The sequence below is a fragment of the Gracilinanus agilis genome, chromosome 3 (genome assembly GCF_016433145.1).
Source record: "Gracilinanus agilis isolate LMUSP501 chromosome 3, AgileGrace, whole genome shotgun sequence".
In the NCBI taxonomy this organism is placed as follows: Eukaryota; Metazoa; Chordata; class Mammalia; order Didelphimorphia; family Didelphidae; genus Gracilinanus; species Gracilinanus agilis.
Genome location: NC_058132.1, coordinates 251,439,530 through 251,456,366, shown reverse-complemented (window position 1 = coordinate 251,456,366; position 16,837 = coordinate 251,439,530). Strand labels below are relative to the sequence as shown.

The following is a 16,837-nucleotide window of genomic DNA, read 5'->3' as shown; positions in this document are numbered from 1 at the left end:
TATTTTATGACTGATAGAAGGCTGGGCTTGTTTGTCAACTTTGGACTGGTTTTGTTGGTAGTGCCCTTTCCTATTATTGCCCTTGGGGCTTTCGACTGACTGCATAGCTCTAGCATGGAAAAAGTCACTTACTGTACTTCCTTCCTTCCTTCCTTCCTTCCTTCCTTCCTTCCTTCCTTCCTTCCTTCCTTCCTTCCTTCCTTCCTTCCTCTCTCCCTCCTTTCTTCCTTCCTCTCTCCCTCCTTTCTTCCTTTCTCTCTTTCCTCCCTCCCTCCCTCCCCTTCTATCCCTCCCTCACTCATTTTCCTTCCTTTCTCTATCTTCTGTCTTAGAATCAATACTACGTATTGGTGCCAATACAGAAGAGTGGTAAGGACTAGGCAATGGGGTTTAAGTGACCCTGCTAGGAAATGTGTCTGAGGAAACACCTGAAACCAAGACCTCCCATCTCTAGGCCTTGTTTTCAATCCACTGAGTCACCTAGCTGCCTCTCCCTGCCCCCTCCTTGGATTTCTTAATCATTATTTGGTTTAATATTAATTTCTGGGCTTTGCTAGAGTAGGTATATAGGAGCTGGGTAGTATGCCTCTGGTTCAGGTATGGAACTAGAGAATATCCCCAAAACTTTAAGAGTTTAAAAATGTACTAAAACTTCTAGATAACCTGTAGAAGGGTATTCAAAGATCATTTAACCCAACCTCCTCATCTGACAGAAAAGGGAAATGAGATCCTGAAAAACTGTGACTTACCTAAAGTCATACCAGTAATTAGTAGCAAAGTTTGGATTTAAATGTAGGTCTTCCAACTAAAAATACTGTCCTTCTCACTATACCTCCTAGCCTATCTTAACTGCAGGAAAATTTATCTGTAATGAATTCTAATCATATGGTCAAAAATGCCTTCCCATCAAGGTAAAATCTCAACAGTTAAGAGGAAATGCTTTAAAGCTAATATACTCTGTTTTGAATTCAAGCATTGAGAAATGATGCAAGGTCTACAACATTATCCTATGAACACCAGTTTCAAAGTATGCTAAAATCTTACACACACAGTCAATTCCTGTATAGGCAATAATAAATGGAATTCTATTTATGGAGAATCTAAAAATTAATTATATTTGTTTGTAGAATATTTCTAGATTTAAGGAAGCTGTATTCTAAAAAGCTAATTCAAAAAGTACTAGAAATCTATCTAACATCTCCATTTTACCTCTTTCTTTTCATTCTCCAAATATATCCCAATAAGTCTATTCCATGCTAGGGATAGAATGATAAAAAAATATCAATCTAAGCATCAAATTTTTCCCTCAGAAATTTCCCAGAGCTAAGCAGGTGGTTAAGTAGGTAAGCAAGCAGCCAAGTCTAGGGGCATGATGAATGAAAGTAAGGAATAAATAAGAAGAGTGTGAAACATTAACAAGGCAACTAATTAATGAGAGTGCTGGTTAACTGTCAATAACCTTGTTAATAACCATGCATTCTCTGGATAAGCCACAATGAATAACGTCAAAATGACTTACGCATCCCCAACTTACTTCAGTGTTTTGCACTAATGAGTGATATATGATGAACACTAAAAATTACCAGTTCTTTACACCATTAAAACATATTCTTTTAAGTACATATTTCACTATTGCTTTTACTTTCAGTTTTGAAAGAAAATTGTTAGCAGATTCCAAGAACACAACTAATTTTGCTGAGATGCCAATGTGTTACTCCAATTTATGAAGAATCAAAATTTAATGACATCCTTTACAATCATCAAAAAATACTAATAATATCAAAATGTTAAAGTTTGTTAAAACAATGACCTTGGTTACAAGAATGGGATATGTCTACAAATGAGTGCCAGGAACTGTTTAATTAGGTATTTTCACTTTTCAGTTCCTGATCCACTCAAAGGCTAGTAAAAAGAAATGTGCATGAATTCAAAGGAAATATTAACTAATAAGGGAGGGAGCAGGAGAAAAGAAACACAACATTCCACCAAAACCATCCAACAAATAATTTTAACTATGCTATTCTGTTCTCTTCCCTAAATTATGAAGCATTCAATTGAAAATAAAACTTTACCATGTCTTCTAAATTATTTAAACAATTATAAATTTAATGTCAATTGCTTTTAACACCTTGTAAAATCTAGCACCAGAAAGGTACACTGAATTGTAATAATCGAAATGGACAAAAGCAAAACATGAGGATACAGAATTCATGCAACCTGTATTATTTGAATTATACATTGTATAAACCATAAAGGAAAGACCATAGTACACTAGAAGCAATGAAAATATAAACTGGTATTAGAATTCAGTGGAGGTAAAGGTGGAGGCCAGGGCTAGTGAACTGGGAAGGTTTCTTTTTAATGCTGTATTGCCTGTTGCAGGTCCCATTTCTGTCAATGTTAGGGATTTTTAAAAAAATTAATTTTAATAATATCTTTTTTTACATAATTTTCATTTCAGAATGTAAATCCCCAATGCAGAGAACCATTCCTCATAACAAAGAATTTTTAAAAAAGAAAAGGAAAAAAAGCAATAAATAGTAAAACAAATACATCAGTTAAACCTGACAGTATTATATGCAATGTTTTGTACCCATAGCCCTTCACTTCTGCAAAGAATCAAGGGAAACAAATTTTTTTTTCAAATCTTTTCCAGGGTTAAGCTTGGCCATTATACAGGTGCTGGAAATTCTGTGATCAAGTGAAGGCAACAGTAGGAGGTAGAAATTCAGCCAATCATCATGATGCATCATGACAATAATAAAAACAGATATTTCCAGGGCATGATTGAAATTGTGGATTGTGGAAGGGTTAATTCTCTTTGCACAGGTGGATTCTCAGAAAGAGTTATTTAGTCAACCTGAGCTCAGGCCAATACTGATAAAAACCTGTCCTTTCTTCAGCCTTGTCTCTCTGACCTTCTAACCAGGTATGCTAATGATATTAGAAATTTCCTTGCTGGAGCATGGCTGTTTACTCTACTGGGGTTACAGACTCTTGAGTTAATTGCTGTATGCTTGCTGATGGCAGAGAAAGAGATGCAGTGATCCTTTTTAACCACAGCAGAATGAAGCAACTTTTCAATTATTCACACACTGCCGAGGGTAAGAAGGTATATGACACATACTAGCCAATTATAAATATTCAGAATTCATTCTGAATCACATTGAATATCACAAATAAGAAAATGTATTAAACCATTTATGCCTCTGACACATATACGATATGATTAATATGAATTATGAAAATTTATTCTAAGTTGCTATGTAACAAAAAGCAATTTAAGGTTATTTTTGCTCACCGATTACGCAAATAACTCAACTCTCAAAGTTGGAAATTTCTAAGTGTCTAGGGATCACTGAAAAAGTTTTCTAATAAAAAAAATCCTTTAAAGGTATTACAATGAAAGTGAATTTCCTAAATGTGTCCCACATGAAAATTTAAGCCTCTCAACAGCCTTGCCAACAAATATTCCAAATTTATTAGTCCACAGAAATTTTTTGTTAACTCACCCTTCTCCTCACAGGGTTTTCAAGTGGCAAGATGAAGTGAGAAATTCTTTATTATTTGCCTGATACAAATAATAACTTGCTCAAAGCATCTGGATATTTGCAAAGCTGATTTAAAATGAAATAGCGTTTTCTGTTACTGAGTTTAGTAACCATCGCATTTCCTAGTTAACCAGCTATGATTTAAGAGAGTAGAAATGCTTTTAAGGGATGAAAAAAAATATTTTTCCACACCCTCATCTTAAATTGCCAAGTGTATCCTTCTCAAACTTTCCTTAGAAAAGAATCTGTCCAAGAAGGGTGGGAGAAAGAGGAAGAAAAAGGAAAATAATTTCATTTTCCTAAAAATTTAAAGTAAGTGGAAAGAAATCAGTAAGTGGAAAGGGGGAACTGGTTCATGAGATCAACTAATCCAGGCATATTGATATAAGACCTAATACTGATGAAATCTAACAGCTATAAATAAATCATTATTTTTTTAAAAAGCCCTTGTTATTCTTCAGATGAACAAATTCTCCTTACTATCAACACTGTACATGAATTTCTCCTTTTCAGCATCAGCCAGGCTATTGTGATATTTGACAAAGGGACCTGAGTGTAGGTGCAACAGGAAAGACAGACAGACAGACATAGAAGGGATTGAAAGAAATATGCAGATAGTATTGGGCATACCAGCAACTCAAACAGTAGTTCTTCCTTCAGTGGTATTAAAATATGCAGGGTAAAGGAGGTAAACAGGACTCAAATTCGACAACAATCTGAATCTGAGATGTAAGAGAAAATTGATTCATTTGAAGACTTTGGGCTTTTCTATATAAGAAATGACACAACGATTACAGAGCCACTGGCAAGCAGGTGAATATGTCAAAAATCTCGTCAGGGCTCAAAGACTCTAGGCAGATCTACTAAATTACTAATCTCACCACTTTTCCTTGTGGCCACCAAACAGCCCATCAGGAGCCTCACCCACCAGGGCTTATGGGCTTTAATCACCTGTCTAGAATTCAATTCTAGACAGATCCAACAAATGTGCAGGTTCAAATTCAGATTCTGATACTATAACTTGTAGATCACTTATAGTTTCCCATTTGTGAAATGAGGGAACTAAGATGACTTCTAAGGTCCCTCCTAGACCTTAACTGACAATCCTATGACCTGGGCACCATACTATGTGCTCTGAGGATACAAGGTTATAAATTGTACACAGTTCCTGCCCTCAAGGCACTTATAACAAGTAGGAGGTTAAAGACATGTACACACATAACTGTAACCAGAAAGGATAAAATTGGGTAGCACCTTTCCCAAGAGAAGTTCTCCTTTCTTCTGCTAATGCCCATATACTGGTCTTGCCATTGCTGCTCTCTAGTTGACCTTGTTTAAGTTTCATGGGATAGTCACCCCTATCCTCGTTTCTGTCTTCGTTCTCAGACACATATGAAGTCAACCATACTGATGACTGGTGCAAAGGGGCAGTTGCAATAAGAAACCTCCTCCACTTTGTCTCATTTAAATGGACTCTTTTGTCCTTGTCTCCACGGCAGCCAGCAAACTTGCTCACAAACAGGCTGAACATGCTAATAAGAAAACCAAGTGGCTCAAAGTGCTATCATCAGTCCTCGCCAGCCTGCTTTTCCTGCTTCTATAGAGGGAGGCCAGTCACCATCTTTCTATTTCAGTCACCCTATGGTTCTGTGGGAACTGTCATTTTCCTTTACTGCCGTTTCCAAGGCCCCCAAAATAACCTTCTCATTAGCTTCACTCTAGTTCATTGTTAACACAAATAAGCCAAAACGGGCAGCCACTTACAGAGCAAAGTTGAAGCATTTTAAGAGAACATTACCAGCGCTGCTCATCTATTCATGTTCTAAACAGAGGCATTCAGAAGGGTAAGAGAAAGAAAGGGAGAGATTAAAAAAAAAATTCCTTAGATCTGCACATTTTCTGGAAATAAACTAAGGATGATTTATAACTTCCTAGAAATAAACTAGGATGACTGATAATTTTATTTCAGACTGGGTATGATTTTTCTCTATCATATTCAGTTGGCAACTAATAAGAAGCCTGACTAATGTTGAAAATGTTTATGTTCATGCTGACAAAGATGGGTGGTTATATTTCCTCAGAGTAGGGAGATGGTTCCTGCAAAGGGGTACCATGTTGGTTGCTATACAAGCCAGAGAACTTTTATGTACCCACTATAGAGTCCCACAATATCTTTACTTCAGGACTGCATGGCAACCAATACAAAAAGAGTTCCTACTCTGTTCCTGGGAAGGGTGGTGAGATCAAATCCTAACTCAGATATTGATTAGCTGGGATTCTTCACTGAGTTGCTGCAAAGATCAAATTCTAAAACGTATGTAAGGAGTTTTGCAAAACTTAAAGTGCTACATAAATATTAGCTATTTTCTTCTTATTATTAATCATTAATGCTTCCAGGTACATTTTTTCTCCCCTTTCCCAACACATAATCAAAGAACCTCAGATTTAGAAGGACCAAGCTTGGGTAGCTACCTAGTTGAACAGATATCTTAAAAAGAACCCCTTCTTAAATTAGGACCACTCTTTGGAGCAAATGGAATGGTCTCTGTGAGAGTAAAATTAGGACAAGGATTGATCAGTTTCTTCTACCCATTTTGTGGTAAATGCCTTTCCAGATGAGCTATAATACTATTACTTAGATATATAGTAGGGAATGGAAAAGGAAGCCTGTAAACAAGATCTGCATATCCAAAAAGGATATTCTACAAGCAGAGTGGAGAACCTAAAAATCTCAGAAATGCAGAAATGTTAAATGCATTCTTTCATACCATAATATAATAAAAAACACATTCAATAAAGGGCCTTAAAAGTATAAATTAAAAATCAGTGTCAAACTCAATAATATAATCCAAAAGAATGAGTCAAAGAACAAATAATAGAAAAAAAACCCAATAATTAAATAATTAAAGATAATGACAAAAATGAGACAAGATATCTAAATTTGTGGGATGTAGTCAAAGCATTAGGGGAAATTTTATATTCCTAAATGTTTACCTCAATAAAAGAGAGAAAGAGTAGACAAATGAATTGAACATAAAACTAAAAAAACTAGGGAGAGAACAGATAAAAAAATTCCCTATTAAACAGCAAAATAGAAAACCTGAAAAACCAAAGGAGAAACTAACAAAACTGAAAATACAAAAATATTAAACAAATAAAATTAGGAACTAGTTTTACATCTATAATAGATAAACCATCAGTTAATCTGATTAAAAACTAAAGAAAGCCAAATTATCAATATCAAAATGAAAAGAATGACTCTACAACCAATGGAGATAAAATTAAAGCAATTTTAAAAGCCTTTAGTCCAATTATATGCCAATAAAACTAAGAGAAATGCATGAATATTAACAAAAATTAAAATTACCCAAATTAACACATGAGGAAATAGAATACTTGAATAATGTTATCTTAGAAAAGAAGAAATTGAACAAGATATAAAAGAGTTCCCTAAAAAAAAACAAAAAAAAAACAACCTGAGGACTAGGGGTGATGAATTCTACCAAACATTTAAAGATCAATTAATTCCAATATTGTATAAATCATTTTTAAAAACTGATAAAGAAAGAGCTCTAAAAAATTCTTTCTATGATACAAATAAGGTTTTGAAACCTAAACCAGGAAGAACAAAAACAGAAAAAGAAAACTGAACCACTTTCCCTAGTGAATTCTGATGCAAAAAAACTTGAATAATACTAGCAAGGAGATTATAGCACATATAATATAGATCATAGGGCATATCATATTGCCCATGTCAAAAGGAAAAACAATAAAAATCATATGATTATTGCAATATGCAGGAAAAAGCCTTTGTCAGAATATAATACTCATTCCTATTAGCAATAACGGAAAATGTTGGAATAAAATGGAGCTTTCCTTAAGATGTGAAGTTGTAACCAAGAGCAAGCATCTATAATGGTGATAAATTTAAAGCCTTTCCAATAAGAACAGAGGTATAGCAAGGATGTCCATTAACACCACTATTATTCAATGTTGTATTAGAAATGCTGTAAGAAAAAGAAACTGAATAAAGACAGGCAATGAGGGAACAAAACTAATAATTCTTTGCAGATAGCCTGATGGAATACTTAGAGAACCCTAGAGAATCAACTAAAAAGCTATTCAAAACAACAATCAACTTAGCAAAGTTACAGGATATAAAATAAACCCACATAAATCATCAGCATTATTATATGTTACCAACAAAACCTACCAGGAAGAGATTGGAAGAAAAATCTCATTTAAAATAGCTGTAGGCAATATAAAATACTTAGGAGTATATTTTCCAAGACACCCATAGGAACTATGAGAATACAATTATAAATGCCTTTCACATAAAGACAGATCTAAATAATTGGAGAAATATTCATTGCTCATGGGTAGGCTGAGTCAATATTTTAAAAATGACACTTTCCAAATTAATTTATTTATTCAGTGCCATACCAAACAAACTACCAAAGAATTATTTTATAGAGGTAGAAAAAAAATTTATCTGGAGGAACAGGAACAAAAGGTCAAGAATATCAAGGCAATAAGTGTGGAAAAAAGCAAAGCTGGTACTAGATAAGAAGTAAAAGTGGTAGATCAATGGAATAGATTTGGTACACAATATACAGAAGTAAATGTCCACGGTAACATAGTTTTTGATAAACCCAAAGGCTCAAGCTTTTGGAGCAAGAACTCACTAATTGACAAAAAAAAAAAAAAAAAAAAAAAAAAAAAACTGCTGGGAAACCTGGAAAGCAGTCTGGTAGAAAGTAAGCGAAGACCAACATCTCACTCTGTATAATAAGAGAAGATCAAAATGCGTACAATGATTTAGATATAAAGGATGATATTATAAGCAAATTAAGAGAACATGGAAGAAATTACTTGGCAGATTTATGGATAAGGGAAGAGCTCATGACCAAACAAGAGATGAAGAGGATCACAGTAAGTGAAATAGATTATTTTGATTACATGAAATTAAAAAGGTTTTGGACAAATAAAACAAATGTAACCAAGAGCAGAAGTTCAGCATGAAACTAGGAGAAAAAATTTATAGCAAGTTTCTCTAATAAAAGTCTCATTTCTTAAATATATAAGACAATGAGACAAATTTATTAAAAAAAAAAAGTCATTCCCCAATTGATAAATGGTCAAAGGATATGAACAGGCAGTTTTCAGAAGGCAAAATCAAAGCTATTAAGAATCTTATGAAAAAAATACACTAAATCACTAATTAGAAATATGCAAATTGAAACAAGTCTGAGGTACCACCTCACACCTATCAGATTGGCTAACATGACAGGGAAAGGACATAACAAATGATGGAGGGAATGTGGAAAAATAGATGCATTAATGCATTGTTTGTAGAGCTGTGAAATGGTCTTACCATTCTGGAGAACAATTTAGAATTATGAACAAAAGGCTATAAAATTGCATATGCTATTAGGTCTGTACCTCAATGAGATCAAAGGAGAGGAAAAGGACCCATACATGCAAAAATATTTATAGTAGCTCTTTTTGTGGTAACAAAAAACTGGAAACTGAAGGAATGTGCATCAATTGGGAAATGGAAAAGAAGTGTGGTATATTATTGAGAAGAAATACTATTGTGGTATAAGAAATGATAAAAAGGATAGTTTCAGAAAAACTTGTGAAGACATATGAAATGTAGCAAAATGGAATGAGCTAGGCAAACATTGCACACAGTAACAACAATATTGTAACAATAATAAAATATGAAAGACTTGGCTACTTTGGTCAATACAATGATACAGGAAAACTTCAAAGGACTTGGATGGAAAATGTTATCCACCTTCAGAAAGAACTGATGAATTCTCAGTGTAAATGGAAGCATAGTTTTTCTCATTTTATTTTCTTGGCTTTTATTTTTTACCACATAGCTAATGTGGAAATGTTTTGCATGACTTCATATATATAATAGGGTATCACATTTCTTGCTTTCTTCTTGGATGAGGAAGGGGTGGAAATAGAGTGAGTATTTGGAACTGAAAATAAATATTAAAATTTCTTTAATAAAGGAAAACAGAAAATAAAAAAGGTTGGAGATAGGACTAGGGTACTGTGGGTTTTCAAATCTATGTCCAGACTAGGGTAGTGTGGCAGCTCCAAAGACAAATTCCTAGCTTGCCTTTTTTTTTTTTTTAAACTAGGAAAAGTCTTATATGTGAAGTATGTTAAAGATGTTCTCCCTCCTCAAAATTCCAGAAATGGTGAATTGTGGGGAACAAGGTGTTATCTTATAGATCTCATATATTCAGGCATGAAGGTACTTTAGAGGCAACAAAGTCTAACCCCCTCATTTTACTCATGAGGACACTGAGGCACAGAACCATATAATTTATAAAAGTATGGGGTAGTATTTCAGCCTAACTCTTACTGACTCCAATGCCAGTGTTCTATCCATTAAATGTTGTTGCCATTTTACTATCCCCCCTTCTAGCTACACGCATCACTGAGCACAATAATTGGTTGAAGGGGAGAAAAGTAAGGGATTGGAATGTTTTGCAGATTCACCCAAAGTTAGCTAATAAATATGACATGGAAGGTCTTTATCTATAATGCCAGGTAATATGAAGCCATCTTGGTTCAGATGGAAACTTTTCTTCTGTTTAATTATTACTGGGAAAAGAGGTGTAGGTTCTAGTTTTAGAGATAAAATTAAAAAGATCAATTAACACTTACAGAATACAAGCCAATTATTATGGTATGAATTTTCAAAGGGGACTCCAAGGTGTTCAAGAAGGGAATCATTAGAATGGATTTGGGTTATTTTATCAAACGAGAAATCGAAGGCCTTATGAAGGTACTCATGGCTTTCTCCTTGGGATTCTAAAAATAAATGTTAATAACTCAGATGCTTTAGAAGAGGAGAAATGAACTTCTAATATACAAAGTTCCTAACAAATGGAGAAGGCATTAATATAACCATGGGCAAGCAGTAACAATTTATTTACATTTTCCAGGAAGGTGAACACTTAGTTACATAATTTCTAAATAAGAAACATATGGTCAGTCATTCAATCAAGAAAGAGTTATTAACGATATACTATATTCCAGACATAAGCTCTGGGGACCCCAAAAGAGGCATGCATAGAAATATAGGGCTGGTACTTGAAATGGATGGGATGATAATAACTAGTAAGAGGATAGTCACACAATTCTTGTTTTTCTTCTGTTTTATCTACCATGAAAAGTACCCTCTGTGTTGGAAGTGACAAAACAAAACAAAACAAAAAAATGGCCAACAGTAATATGATACCCAAGAAAAGTAAAGAACTAGTAAGGGTATCTGGTTACCATGGATGGATTCAAGTCACCTGATTAAGGTAAACAACTCTCTCAGGTATTAAAAGAACTGACAGATGTGATTGTGAAGCCACTCAGGAATGTTCAAGAGACAATGGTAAAAAGGTATGGGCCAATGTTCTAATTTTCAAAAAGGGGAAGGAAATTGTGTCTGCCAACTATAGGCTAGTAAACCAGGCTTCAATTCCTGGGAAAATTAAATAATAGATCATTAATAAGGGTGGTAAATGTCTTGGAAAGGAAGCAGTAATTACAAAAAGCTCGCATGGTTTCATTAAGAAAAGTCATGTCAGACTCACTTAATTTCTTTCTTTGAGAGGCTTATTAAATGGGTAGATCATTTGAGTATTCAAGATTCAAAGGATGGACAAGCTCTTATTGGATTCTTAATTCAATTAGGATTTGGACTAGATTAGCTGTGTCAAACTCAAATAGAAATGGATCCCCGTGGGCCACATATTGATTTTAAAAACCACTAACTGACATTATCTATGTTGAAATGTAGTTTTATTTATTTTACTAAACATTTCCCAATTACATTTTATCTGGTTCCGGCCCCATTGGGGGTCAAGTGGCTGGAACACCTGTAGCCTAGATGGCTTCTGAGATCCCTTTCAATTCTGAGAATCTGTTCTGATAATTCAAATCTGAGAATCCAAATAATGAGAAAATTTATTCCTCACTGCCTACTAAACTTTACCCTGGGGTGGGTAATCAAGAGAGGGAAGACCCTCTAGAGTAACCTTCCCAAATACCTTTTCTTCAATTTTTGCCCTCAGTTGTTATAAAAATGAGGGGGTATATGCAGGCCCAAGTTCCTGGGACAATATTCACTTACCAGTTAGCAGGTCTTGCCTGATTTTAGTAAGTCTTGCCACACATAGCTTCCTCAGAAGAATGCAAGGCTCTTTATCTGGGAAATTTCAGAGTAGCTGCCTGATAAAGAAACCAATCCTTAAACTCCCTCTATCCTAGATCTCAGTTGTATTGATTTTGCTTATAACTGAGCCCCCCAAATGGATAAAAAACAAATAACCTACCAAATAAAAGAAGGTAACCCAAATCAGAAATTTGGCAAAACCTGGAAAAATATATGTGAAGAGTATTCTAATTTGGATGGTCTGGACCCATGATTTCATCAGTTAAGGAATTCCCAGTGTGGAAACTCCCTTCACTGGTGCGCATCAGCAATTTGTTTAAGTCTTAGAGAATTGTTCCTTGTTATTTGAACCCAGGTTTCCCTGATTTCTGGTCAGCCCCTCTACTGACTATACCACCATGCCTTTCAGAGAGAATGGAAGTTGGGAAATGTGATTATAAAATGGGTTGGACCCTTGAACATATGGAAAATCTACTGTGGCTAAGAGCCCTTTCCTTTGTTCTCTCAAATAAAAGTACAGTAAAGAAGCTGCCTCTTCTAGAACATAACAAGAGATTTTAGAACATTTGAGTAACCCAAATGACTTACAGAAACATATCTTTCAGTTGAGCCGCAACACAGGTAATTTCCTTCATTTAAAAAATAAATAACTTTTAAATAAGTTTCACTGATCTGTTTTGTCTCTACAGTCATGGTTTTAGTTCCCATCCCCAAAATGAACCTTTTCCTAAAACAAAAACAATTAAGCAAAAAAATATTCATTATGGAGACCTTGTCTAACAAAATATATGTATATGTATATATATTGGTATATATGTATCTACACACACACACACGTTTTTCTGCCCTTTTAGCACTCCACTCTCTGTCATGAGAAAGAAGATGTATTTTATTAACTCTTCCTTAGAATTCTTAATTGCTTTTTCCATTACACAGCATTAAATTAAATGATCAAAAGATCAATTTCATTGAACTTTTCATTTATATTGTTGCAGTCGTGTTTAGGTTGTTTTCTTGGTTCTGGTTATTCGCTCAGTATTAGTTTGTATAAATCTTTCCACCCTTCTCTGAATTCTTTATATTTATACCTTACTATACAATAACACCCAATTATACTTATATACCATAGTTTTTTTCAGTTAATCTCCCTCCAATCAGTGGGATTTCATTTTGTTTTCAGTACTTTACTATCAAAAAGGTGGCTGTTGTGAATATTTTGCTAGAATAAACCTCTGTTTCCATCTTTACTTTCCTTGGTATATCTCTCCAGATAGTTGGGTCAAAGGGACAATACAGTCCCTTTTTTTGTTATAATTTCAAATATAGATGCAGAATGGTTGAACCACATCACAACTCCACCCAAAGTACATCTTTTGCACCTTTCCACAGCCCTTTTAGCCTTGACAGTTCTATCTTTTATAATCTTTGCCAATTTAGAGTATGAGGAGAAACCTCGGAGCTGTTATTCTTTGCATTTCTCTTACTATTAGTGACCTGGAGAAGGCTTTCATGTTGTCATTTAGTATTTGTAAACCTTCTGTGGAAAACTGCATGTCCAGACCTTTTGACCAATTAGCTAGTAAACAATGGCTCTTGACGTCCATTAATTTTTTTCTTAATTTATTCCTATCAAGGAACCAATGTATAAAGTCTCTCCCTCATAAAGCATGAAACTGTAGCTACTCTTTATCTCAACAATATGTTATCTTTCTAATAATGTGTAAAATCAATTTTAACATTAATTTTTCAAAACTTTCAGTTACAAATTTTCTCAATCCCTCCCTGCTCACTCCTCCTTGAGGTATTAAACAATTTGCTATAAGCTAACTGTGAACTGCAGCTAGTCTTGAAAGCCTGACTTCTTTCTATTCAAAGACATGAGCAAAAAAAATGAATCAGAACCCAATGTCATCTGATAATATTCAACCAATAATCACTGAGCAAGTTTCTTTGTGCCAAACACTGGAGATAGTGGGACAAAAATTAAAAAATCCTTGTTCTCAAAGAGCTTAATCTATTATGAGGAAATGACATGTACCCATATAAGTAAATACAAGGCAATTGGGGACATATTAGCAATGAAAGGAATCAGAAAATGCTGTATGGAGGAGTTCATTTGAAGTAAGCTTTGGAGGAAGTTTGGAATTCTAATAAGTAGAGATGAGAAGGAAATGCATTCTAGGAATAGGGTATATAGGCTGTGAGCAAAGGTGAGGATATTTTTTTAAAAGGATATCAAGTAGATTGATATGACTGAATGCAAAGTATGTAAAGTGAATATATAATTTGCCTTCAATGATAGACTGGATGAAGAAGGGCTTTAAATGCCAAACAGACAACTTTATATTTTATCTGAGAGGCAATGGTGAACCAGTGGGGCTTCTTGAGCAGGGAAGTACAAGGTCAGATGTATGCTTTAGAAGCTTCAATTTGTAATACCATATTTGAAACCAAATATTATCATAGGGAAAGTTTCTAAACAATAACAGTTTGACACCATGTCTAAAACAATACTATCCTGGTATACATAAACCCAGAGTGAGCAATTCCATGACTTGATCTCTAAATATACAGCAGGAGTTAATAATCAAAAATCAGCTAGCTGTACACTGAATGGATAATTGAACTGGATAACCTTGGAGAATGGGAGAATTCTTCTACAGAGAAATTAAAATGGGTTAGCAAAAGTTCTTATTAGTAAGATCATAATCTGAGCAAAAAGGAGTAAGGAATGGGTTGAATGTGTGAAATGATGAAGCAAAAGATTCATCCCATTATTTCTACATGCTTCCTGGAAACAAGTGGTTGATTACCTTGGTCTTCTAGTTGCACTCTCACAGATGAGTTTTCAGTTGTTTTTTCTCTAGCTGCTGCTTCTTCTTCTTGTGACCACTCCATGTGGTCCCTATAGAAAAACAGTTACACATAGATCACAATGGGGTTGGGGGAAGCATTGCAGGGGTGTTTATAGAACCTTTTATTCTAGTTTTGAAAAAATGAACTACATTGTTTATTCCCATGTCAAATGAATACATTTTGGTGCAAGATGTTCCTTCTGACAGTCCCAGTACATTCTGAAACTCCTACAGTTCTTCTGTGTTGTTTTTTTTTTTTTGGTTTTTTTTTTTTTCTGCTTGCTTGCTTTATTCTCAGAACCAACAGCCTCTAATAGCTCCCTGCTACTGTAATGTTCTTCTCAACCCTCCGGCATCTATGCAGAGTGTCCATGTGGTTTGTTATTTTCCACTTTAATCTGAATTTATTTGCCTTTTTGTTGATTTCTACTCAGGACATTCTATTCTGTAATAGTTTCCCTTGCTCTTTTTGCCTGTGTTCTAAACTCAGCTGCAAATGTGATAAGAGTCTTCACAAAATTTTTGCATTCAAGAAATTCTTGATAGCCTATGTTTGTCTGTACTACCTTATTTTTCTATAAACTGATTCATTTAGATGCAAATGATAGACTGCATGACATGACAAAAGAAAATGTGTCACCTTTATAAGGAAATGAATTTTCCTAGAGGTATTTTTAGCTATAAATGTTCTATTCCAGTATGGGGAGGTATTATTTTCTTGTTTTCTTGTTGTAAAGATTTTTATGTTCTTAGAAGAGGAGCAAAGGTTTTATATGAAAAGGTTTTTTATTAAATATGTATTTTCTCCTTTGCATAGATAGGATTAGAAATAAATGAAGAAATCTCTTACAATGAACTATTGAAGTTGCTTCCAGCTTTAAGCTTAAAATCTTATAGTTTTTCTGAATAATAAAATGATTTTTCACAACAATAAAAAGCATAAAAGTTGAGAATTTAAAATCAACTCAGCTTATGAGTTAACTTATGAATGGTAAGCAAGCAGGAACTAAGAAATCCCAGAGTTAATACCAAACTGACACTCTAAGCCTGTTGATTAATGAGAAACAGGCAAACATACTGGTTGTCTAGGTGGCAACGTCACATTATCAACAAACTTTTATTTATTGAACAGCTGCTATGTGCAGGTCAGTCCCTCATGTCCTGGGGAAACAAAGTATATAAGACATGAACCATGACCTACAAAGGTTTATATGTGGTGGGAAAGAGAAAAACCATGCCTAAGAGATGAACAACATTATAATATAGGATGTGCTAAATGTTAAGTGATAGAGAGAATGGTTACTTTAGAAATCAAGACTGCTCACTAAGTGTTGGAATGGCCAAAAAAGACTTCATGCACCAAGCAATACCTATGCTGAAGACAGGTGGGTGAGAATCTATGTGGTGGGTAATCTTCAAGATTCTTTTTGCAGAAACGAATCTAATGGAGTAAAAATTAGAATGGAAATGAGTAACTTGGCAAAAATCTTTAGAACAAGTTTCTTTGATAAAAGTCTCATTTCTAGATATATCAGTAATTGATTCAGTTTTATAAGACTAGGAGCCATTTCCCCAAAAGAGAAATGGTCAAAGAATATGAATAGAAAGTTTTCAAAGGAAGAAATCCTAGCTATCAGTAATCAGATGAAAAAGACTCTAAATTGTTGTTAAAGGAAAACAAATTAAAATAACCTCGAGCTTACTTTAAATATCGAACCTATCAGAGAGACAAAGATGACTAAAAAAGAAATTGGTAAATATTGTAGGGGCTGTGGGAAAACAGTGCACTGTTAATGGAGCTATGAATTAGTCCAGGAATTCTGGAAAACAATCTGAAATGTTGCCTATAAAGTTATCAAACAGTGCAAACCCTTTGACCCCATCATATCATCATTAGGTCTATACCCCAAAGAAATCTGAGAATGAGGAAAAGAATTCATATGTACAAAGATAGTTATAGTAATTTTTTCATGGTAGCCAAAAAAAGGAAATTAAGGAATTGAGTGCCTGCTATGGAATGATTAAAGAAATTGAATATATGAATGTTACTGTGCAATAAGAAACAATGAAACTGACAATTTCAGAGGAAATTAGGAAGACCTTTACAAACAGATGCAGAGCAGAGTGAGCAGTAATAGAACAATTTATAATGGTAACATTTCAGAGGAAAAAAAATAAAGATTTTGAAATAAAATTTTGAAATAAAGATGTTGAAAGATTTTATAATTCTGATAAGT

The 16,837-nt window shown here is 34.2% G+C and overlaps 1 protein-coding gene across 1 annotated transcript in view; it reads right to left on the bottom strand.

Moving 5' to 3' along the window:
* The window catches only part of METTL8 (methyltransferase 8, methylcytidine), a 73,715-nt gene that overhangs the window by 30,519 nt on the left and 26,359 nt on the right, over positions 1-16,837 (bottom strand). The window contains exon 2 of the mRNA XM_044666512.1: positions 14,559-14,650. Coding sequence (XP_044522447.1) covers positions 14,559-14,650 — 92 coding nt within the window. The remainder of the gene's footprint in view (positions 1-14,558; positions 14,651-16,837) is intronic.